The sequence below is a fragment of the Juglans regia genome, chromosome 8 (genome assembly GCF_001411555.2).
Source record: "Juglans regia cultivar Chandler chromosome 8, Walnut 2.0, whole genome shotgun sequence".
In the NCBI taxonomy this organism is placed as follows: domain Eukaryota; kingdom Viridiplantae; phylum Streptophyta; class Magnoliopsida; order Fagales; family Juglandaceae; genus Juglans; species Juglans regia.
This window is the reverse complement of record NC_049908.1, coordinates 11,805,551-11,815,006: the sequence shown is the minus strand read 5'-3', so window position 1 is coordinate 11,815,006 and position 9,456 is coordinate 11,805,551. Positions and strand designations below refer to the sequence as shown.

At 36.8% G+C, this 9,456-nt stretch overlaps 1 protein-coding gene across 1 annotated transcript; it reads left to right on the top strand.

Moving 5' to 3' along the window:
• Positions 1–3,133: 3,133 nt before the first annotated feature.
• LOC108981208 (glutathione S-transferase PARB-like) lies at positions 3,134–4,214 on the top strand. The gene is made up of 3 exons (XM_018952307.2): positions 3,134–3,357; positions 3,458–3,506; positions 3,592–4,214. The coding sequence occupies exons 1-3, from the start codon at positions 3,208–3,210 to the stop codon at positions 4,038–4,040; spliced, it is 648 nt and encodes a 215-aa protein (XP_018807852.1). The 5' UTR covers positions 3,134–3,207; the 3' UTR covers positions 4,041–4,214.
• Positions 4,215–9,456: the final 5,242 nt, after the last annotated feature.

Here is a 9,456-nt window from a genome sequence, read left to right as displayed (position 1 = left end):
ATTCAATTTTTTTAAATTTTAAAATAATAATAATATAAAAAAAATATTTTAAACTTTCATCTAAAATAAAAAATTATCATCTCACTATCCAAACTAAAAAACTTTCTGAGGCCCTCATGAGTCATGTACAAACATTCAATTGAGAGAAATGCACTAAGATATTAAAAAAAAAAAAAAAAGTAATGTCTCATTTGATTATACAAATGATAAATATGTAAATAGTAAAGAAATAATTTGAGTTAATATATTTTATGAGATTTTAGAATATGAGAGAAAAAAAGTAGAATCAAAATATCATAAAGTTAAAATATTATTAGAATATTATTTTTATTTTGAAATTTAAAAAATTGAATTGTTTTCTATGTTTTGTTTAGAAGTTTAAAAGAGTTGTAATTATTAGATAAAAAATTTGAAATTTGAAAAGTGTTTATATTTAAATAGTGTTTGAGATGAGATGAGATATTATTTTTATATTGCTACACCACGCACCTTTCATATTGTATAATTTGATTTATAAAATTTAAATATTAAAATTTATCTTCCACATTAAATGATGTCATGTTAATGGATAGTATTAGGGCCACCGAAAGCCATACCGAGTTTTTGTTCTGGGGAACGTAATTTTTTTTTTTTTTAGTATTTTTCAAACATTTTTTTATACCCCTCTAGACATTTTTTTCAAAAAAAAAAAAATTCACAAACTTATTTAAAAATACTTTCTTAACAATTAAATTAAAAAAATAAAAAAGCAATCGGTATTTTTTGCCGGTAGCCACTCTCATCGAGAGTGACATTTCCTTTATTTTTAGAATGAAGATTTTGGTATATAAGTCTTATAACAATTAAATGTTATTTATCATAATTTTAAATTAAAATATCATTGTGTTATCATTTACTAATATAATGTTAGATAATTGAGAAATTATTTATTATTTTATGAAATGATGAAACGATAAAGATAAATAAAATAAAATAAAATAAAATAAAATAAACAAAAAAAGGTTCTAACATTAATGGTCTATATAATGATTCCAGCCAATATGAACTTTACGTAGACAACATTATATTTAATGTTGTGTGTCATCTTCTAAATTGGACCGTCCAATTTAATTTCCTAGACATTTAATATTGTGTGTCGTGGGATTTAGCTATAAAGAATATCGTATTATATCGAAATGGGTCTCACAAAAAATTAAAAATTAAACAAAAGAAAAGGGAAAAGGTTGCTAGGAATATGATCTCTCAACTATATTCAATATTTTGTACTATTTTAAATATTCAATTCAAAAGGACGTTCCACTGGGAAGAACACAGGGACATTCGGATTCCCCTAGGATAGTAAATAATTAATATTTTCTCAGAAAGGGCTGCAGACTGCAAAGCGTGCAGAGGAATCCAAGGATTAAATTTGGGAAACAGTCGTGCCAGGCTGCCCAGCATAAATTTACTTTTTAATTTTTTTTTATTTTTTTTAATTTTTACATATGTAAGTATTTTTAAAAAATAAAAAAATACATCAATATATTAAAAGTCATTTCTTTAATTATTAAGTAAAGAATTAAAAATAAAATAAAATAGATGAACGGTCAAAATAAGGGAATAAACTCAGGCGGCATACTAACATTTTTCTTTTAGAAGAGTCGTACGAGTCGTCCTAGGTTGGTGCCTAACTTTGACCGTTGGACGTGCTGTCTGGTACAAATTTATGTTTATATTTTTTCCTTCTTTTTCTTTTTATATTTGTTTTACATATTTAAATAATTTTAAGAAATAAAAAAATACATCAATATATTAAAAGTTAATTTCTTAATTATTAAGTAAAAAGATTAAAAATAAATAAAATACATAACAGTCAAAATCAGGGAGCAAACTCAAGCAACATACTAGCATTTTCCTTTGAGAAATAGTCGTGTTAGGTTACCACCCAACTTTGACTACTGGGTGTGCCGCCTAGCACAAACTTGCCTTTTTATTTTTTCCTTCTTTTTCTTTTCATATTTTTTTATATATTTAAATATTTTTAAAAAATAAAAAAATACACCAATACATTAAAAGTCATTTCTTTAATCATTAAGTAAAAAAAATTAAAAAATAAAATAAAATACATAAACAGTCAAAATGAGGGAGCAAACTCAGACAACATACTAGCATTTTCCTTTGATTATTTATCTATTTTATTTTATTATATATATATATATATAATGGTTAAGGAAGTGATTATTAAGTATTGTTTGGATAGTGAGCTGAGACGAGATAACAGTTAAAAGTTGAATAAAATATTGTTAGAATATTATTTATTATTATTTTATGATTTAAAAAATTGAATTGTTTATTATATTTTGTATAAAAATTAAAAAAATTTATAATGATGAGAGAAGATGAAATATTAATAATATATTGGTGTAATAATATTATATTTTTAATATTATTATTAGTGTATTATTTTTTTTTATTTTTTTAAAATTTTTCAATAAATTTAAAAAATATTTAAAATAAAAAATACAATTTATACTAATCGTTCTAGGTGGACAAACTTGAGTTGCATAGTAGCACTACCTGAAATTTGTCTTTTGCCATTTCTTCCAATGCAACAACCATTCAACCAAATTGTAGTAAAACCCAATAAATTAAAGCAATTCTTTGGAACTTTAGAGAATTCTTATTTTTCATTTAGTAAATATTATCATTTTATTGTGATTATTTACTCTAAAAAATAACATCTACTGATATTATTAATATTAGAGTCATCCCATACGTCATTGAAAATATATAAAACAAAAAAGGCAACATTACAGTCATACCTAACCAGCAGTCACGTGCATTCTTCCCATTTTGGCACAAATTTTCACGTCTTAGATTATAATTCAATTTGCATTTGGATAATGCTTGGGTGATCATAAATGTAGACACTAATATAAATGAACTTTTTTATTTTTTTAATTATTTTTTAAACATCTTTAATTATTAACAAATATATAAATATACTAATAATTACTTTTTTAATTATTTAATAATCATAATATCATTTTCTTTGCTCGACCTTACAGTCTTTTGAAATGGAGGATTCTAGAAAGAGAGATTGAAACTCAAGGTGCACTATAAAAGTATCAGCAATAACTCTTCTCCACTCTCATAGCGACTTGTTCCTTGCTCCGTCTCTTCTTCTTCTTACTTGATCACATACAACCAAAAAAAAAAAAAAAAATCATGGCTGCCATTAAACTCCATGGGAACATGATCTCAACAGCTACAACGCGAGTTCTAGCCACCCTTTATGAGAAAGATCTTGAAGCTGAGTTTGTCAATGTAGACATGAAAGCTGGTGAACATAAAAAAGAGCACTTCCTGTCCAAGAATGTAAGAGCAAGATCAAAGCCAATCATGTTATTACCCCTACTTTAGATCATTGTTACAAGTCTTATCCCTTTTGAATATAACATTTCCTTTGTTGATGCAGCCATTTGGTCAAGTTCCAGCTTTTGAAGATGGAGATATGACGCTCTTTGGTAAAGTTAATTTATAAGCAACTCCTATAATTAGTGCGAGTTTACTGATTTTGCATCCTAACTGGACTCTTCTTTTGTAATGCAGAATCAAGGGCAATAACTAGATACATTTGCCACGAGTATGCAGACAAGGGGACTCCGCTGTTACCACCTGGAGACTCTAAGAAGAAATCGACCATATCTGTGTGGATGGAGGTGGAAGCCCATCAATTTGACCCCCCAGCCACATTGCTTACCTGGGAGCTGGCAATAAAACGACTGTTTGGGTTGAACACAGACACAAAAGTTGTGGAGGAGAACGAAGCTAAACTGGCCAAGGTTCTTGATGTCTATGAGACTCGACTGGCTAAGTCAAAGTACCTGGGATGGGACTGCTTCACCTTGGCTGATCTGCACCACCTGCCCAATATAGAGTACTTGATGGGTACTCGAATTAAAGAGCACTTTGATTCGCGCCCCAACGTCAGTGCCTGGGTGGCTGATATCAGAACAAGGCCATCTTGGTTGAAGGTCCTTGCCGCGCATAAGCAGTAATTAGAAGTTTGCAGATAGTGATGCAGCCTAGCATATGAATTTTGTCTTTCCTCAATAAGAGCACGAGAGTTTTGAGCTCATGTATTTTGATTCTAGTGTCATAGTCTTCCCATTTTCAATGTCAGCATTACCTTTTTATGTTGCTTTCACAAGTTGTTATTGGTTTTCTGCCTTCATAGTTCAATCTTCGAGTTGTAGGCATCAAGTTCATGCCCCCAAGTCGTTAAAATGACTAATCTTGAATCTGAGCAACGAAATTTAAATTAACAAAGAACGAACCTTTTCTCTCTTTGAAGTGGTTTGACAATCCAATCCAGCTTGAACCGATACCCTCGTAGTGGGAAATTAAACTTGTTTCTAATAAACATTTAAACAAACAGATGGTACAAGCAACCATCTTTTTGGTGCATGGAGGTTTGCAAAAGATCTCTCTCCATCGACGCATGTGATACAAACAAACTTAACATACATTTTCAGATTCACCAACGGGAACCACATATCTCAAAGAGTCACGAATCTCAGCCCATGGAATATAAGGGGTGGTTCGTACACACCTGGTTCTTGAATAGCGGCTGATTGGTTCATCCCGGCCGATAGAGTGCATATTTGACCAAATTAGCGAATGCAGACAGCAGAATGTATTAGGTGAGAAGAGTGGGTACGATAATCGACTCTTTCAACAAACAGCTCCAACAACCCGTCGCATCTCCCCATCTCCTTGCATCTCATCCGATTACAATTCACTCGCACCAGCCGCATATAGATTATTTTAAAAACAAAAACTCTACGTACAATAATTTTTATGCATACTCCTTATACATTTTATTAATGTAATTAGTTGTATTATTTTTTTTAATATAGAATAATTATGTTGGCCAATTCTATTAATAGAATGCATAAAATATACACAAAAATAACTATATATAGACTAGTAAATAGTTTGGTATGGTACATCATATTATAAAATTATTTTTATTATAAAATAAATTTATAATATCAAATAAATGCGTGTCAATTTGAGTAATGCTAGCATTGTACAAGTATCACACAATCATTCTAAAAATGAATGAGATTCACTGTTAAAAAATTAATTTTTTTCATATATATTTCGTATTTACTTATTTTTTTCAAAAAGAATTAGTGGCATTTGCACACTTTATGACAGCAAATATGATTTTTTTTGTGAATTTATAAATTTACTTTTATAAACTCTGTTGTAGCACTTCTCTCTCATTTTATTTTAAGAACAACATTTGTCCAACAAAAAAAATGTTAAATAAGCTCCATGTACAGACGTGTCCCACCAGTGGCTGTAAGCCTGTAACCGTTAAATAAGATTTGAAGCTCAAAGAACGTGCATACGTTACCCTGTAATCATTGCCATGTTCTCCCCCTGTCACGTCATTTAGTCAAGAAATGATGGTGCGCAGTCCTTACTTTTCTTCATTTCCTCACATCTTCTCATTCTTTTGCCCTCCAATCTCTCCCTTTCCTATTCACGTTCTTGAGTTCCCCAGCTTCGACTTCCCTACTTCTTGATTCTCTGCTCGCAACCTTCCTTCCTTTCCCCTTATTCCCCGTTCATTTGCTATGACAATGGCCCAACGAAATGTATCACAGACCCCGGAGTCTTCTACCGTGAAAGACGTTCCACATTTCAAAGGCTACGGGTGGCGTTCGGCCCTCACCCCCAAGGATTTGGTGAATTTGCGCAACTCCTATGGGATCCTAGACTCGATACTCCTTGAAATTCCTCGCTGCGGCTATGTCGATGAATAAGGGTTTACCGAAAATGTTGTTCTACCTGTCTGCGCCATCATGCATGGTCTACGGTTTCCCTTTTGTCACCCAATACGCGACGTTCTTGATCTTCTGAAGTTGGCCCCTGTGCAACTTCACTCTCACGCATGGTGAGTTCTTCTTTGTTCTTGTATCATGTTCTGTTTGGTCTTGGAGCCTGCTCAGAAAAAATACCTAGACCTAACCGCCAGAGAGTTCTTGGCTTTTTATTCTTTAAGGAGCTCTTCGGGTAATATTTGTAGTTTTCGGATCGAAGACCAGTGGTTGGCTCGTTCTGAGAGCCGCCATTCAAAAGCCAGATAAAGGACGAGGAAGTTTTTCTTCATTTCTAGCGTAGGTTGGAAATTTCCTCGTTTAAAGGCTGTGCGTCGACAATTCCCTATCAGAGGCACCTGGAGTAAGGTCCCAAATGACAAAGGTCTAGGGATAGCTTTAGGTCCCCTATATGAATGGGAGCAATCCCTTGTCCACATGGTCGCCACCTGGGCAGCTGAACAGAAGGACGAGATTTGGACAGCGGTCCTTCTGACACCCGCCAATATTGATTGTTTGTTGTTGATGCCTGATCGTTCAAATGTTAAGGGTCGCCTGTTTCTAACCAAAGTTGTCGCCCCCTCTCTCCCAAAGAAGCCTTCCTCAGAGTCAACTCCAAAGGCCTCGCGGAAGCACCCTCACCTGCCGTTGCAGATACGCCTTCTCCCGTCGCGAAAAGAGTGGTTGCGGCGCAGCTGTTGTCCCCTCCCCTATGGCCAACCAGCCTCACAATACCTCGCCTTCTCCTTCTAGTCGTTCACCGACTCGTGTCCCTTCTCCAAGTCTTGATGACCTCGAGGGCTTGATGGGTCAAGCTTTCTGATCTAGCGACCGCCTTTGATTTTGACCTCCCTTCTCAACAACTCGACTCAGCATCTAGTCCGGTGTTTTAGTTCCCTACATCTGAAGCTTCTGATTTTCCAAAGGAAAGCGGCGAGGTCAATTTGGATGTGGACGTCGCTTTTTCATTGAAACTTGTCGACCGAGCAGCCCACGAGAGAACTCAGGACAGTGAAAATGGTGCCCTAGGCAACTGTGGTATCCTGGGCGGAGACACTTCTATTATAGAAGAACTTGAAGAAAAGAGTGACGGCAAAAATTCAATTCCCCACTCTTTGCCCATTATTATCTTAGGGGAAATACTCCTTCACTTCACCTTGGGATTGGCGGAGACCAAATTTCTGACACCTCTCATTTTCCCTCCTCTTTTGGGGATGACATTGAATCCTCTCCCCTAGAGGAGGGCATTCCTCTAGGTGGCCTTGTGAGTGAGGTTGTTAGTTTGGGGGATGTTGAACTCGCTTACACCGATGTTGTTTACCCGGTGGAAGATTTGGGTAAAGCCCCTGGGATTGGGGCAAGCTCAGTGGTGGCTTTTCCTGAGGCTTTCTCCCTTGGTCTCCGCTAAGGTCCTGAGGTGAGGAATGATGGGGAGGTGCTTCCACCTCCTCTGGTCTTGCTAGGGATGAAGTCATCAGCAATATGGCTAGTTGGCTATGGAATTTCCTCTCTGGGGTATTACAATTATTGTTACCTTTGATTCTTCTTTTCTCTTTTTTTATTTAACTCTCTTTGGTTTTACTTTTGTATGGTGTTGACGATTTGGAAACCTGGATCATGGCGGATCACGCTGACTTGGAGGATGAAGTTCACTCTATGCGTGTCTTTACTTTCTACGCCAAGAGGGAATTTGAAAAATGGAAGGTTGAGGGGGTGGAGTTGGAGATCCTACTCAAGCAAGCGGATGGCTACGCACACTCTCTGGTAGGCGACTTGGACATTCTTCGCGATGAGGTTTTGCACCTTCGCGATGAATTCCATCGCACCAGGAAGGTGAAGGCCCGAGACAGCTACTCATTGGGACTACTGGAGTAAAAGCCTGACTCCTCTCGGGCTCAGCTTTCCCTTGTCCAAGGGGAGTTAGAGTTAGAGCAGGATCGTGCGTGCTCTCAACTCTTCGCCCTTAAGGAGGAGCTAAATTCTGTCGGCCAGGAGTTGTCTAGTTCCCAACGGCGCTACTCCGAACTTGAGGAGGCGCTGACTGCTTCAGAGGAAAGTAACCTACAAACAAACTTGACCTCTTCGAGGCACGCGACACTTTAGGGGAGCTGACCAAATGGCTAAAGGAATGGGCCCAGCAGGTGAAGACGTTGGAGTTTGACTTGGCGACTGCGAGGGAGGAACTTGTTCGCCTTTCCCCTCAACTAGCATTGGTGCATGGCATCAAGGATTGTGCTTTCGGTTATGGATATAGGGCTAGCATGTTGCGGCTTAGATCGCACTTGTTTGCCAATCCCCGTACCGACTTGAAGTGCTTAGATTTGGCAATGTTTAAACCTGATGTAGCCTTGCATCAGTTTGTTCACACCTTTGGTTGGGACACCATGCCCTTCCTTTGACGGTTCTCGCCCACCTCCACCTTCTGGCGGTCCTAGCACTTAGCTTTTTGTAATAGTTGTCTTCCACTTCTGCACTTGTAATAGCTTTTGTAATAGTTTTTTGTAAACAATGTGAACACTTCTGTACTTGTGCATGTTGGAAACACTTAGTCGGTTTTGACTTATTATCATGTTACACTTTGCTTTGATTTCATATGGCTCTTTCTTTTTACTTTGTGAGTGGCTTGTTTTTGAACTTGTCATTGTTGTCCTCCGCACCCCTTTCCTTTATACCGCGAGTCTTTGTACTCGACATTGGTGTTTAAGGGTCGCATAGTTAGTTGACCTTTGCGCCATTTTTCCTAGACACCGCGAGTCTTCAAACTTGTCATTAGTGTTTAAGGGTCGTGTGATCTGTTGACCTCCATGCCCTTTTTTCCTAACACTACGAGTCTTTGTACTCGACATTGGTGTTTAAGGGTCGCGTGGTCTGTTGACATTCTCACCCTTTTTTTCCTGACACCGCGAGTCTTTGTACTCAACATTAGTGTTTAAGGGTCATGTGGTCTGTTGACCTTCGCTCCCTTTTTCTTGGCACCGCAAGTCTTAGGGCTTGTCATTAGTGTTTAAGGGTCGCATGGTGTCTGTTGATCTCCACACCCTTTTTCCTTGGCACCGTAAGTCTTCGAACTCGTCATTGGTGTTTAAGGGTTGTGTGATCTATTCACCTCTACGCCCTTTTTTCCTGGCACCGCGAGTCTTTGTACTCGATATTAGTGTTTAAGGGTCGTGTGGTCTGTTGACCTCGGCTCCCTTTTTCCTTGGGTGGGTCAGCACTGGCCCAAAACGAATGCTTTATTTACTACAAAACATAATCAGGAATTCAACAGTAGAGTTCTGACAAATCAAGAATTTAACATAATCAAGAGTAAAATTTCTTCAGTTGTTCTACATTCCAAGGGTGTTTTAGTTCTTTGCCTTGGCTATCTTTCAAGCGGTACGACCTAGGCCTGTGGTTGGCCACTACCACGTATGGTCCTTCCCATTGAAGTTCGAGCTTGCCCTCTTCTTTCGTGGTGACCCTGCTTTCTCTTAATACCAGATCTCCTATCTTGAATGTCCTGGATCTAAGGCCTCATTTGTTTTCACAACTCATCTCCTCTCATTTCTTCTCATCTCATCTAATAATTACAATTTTTTTAAAT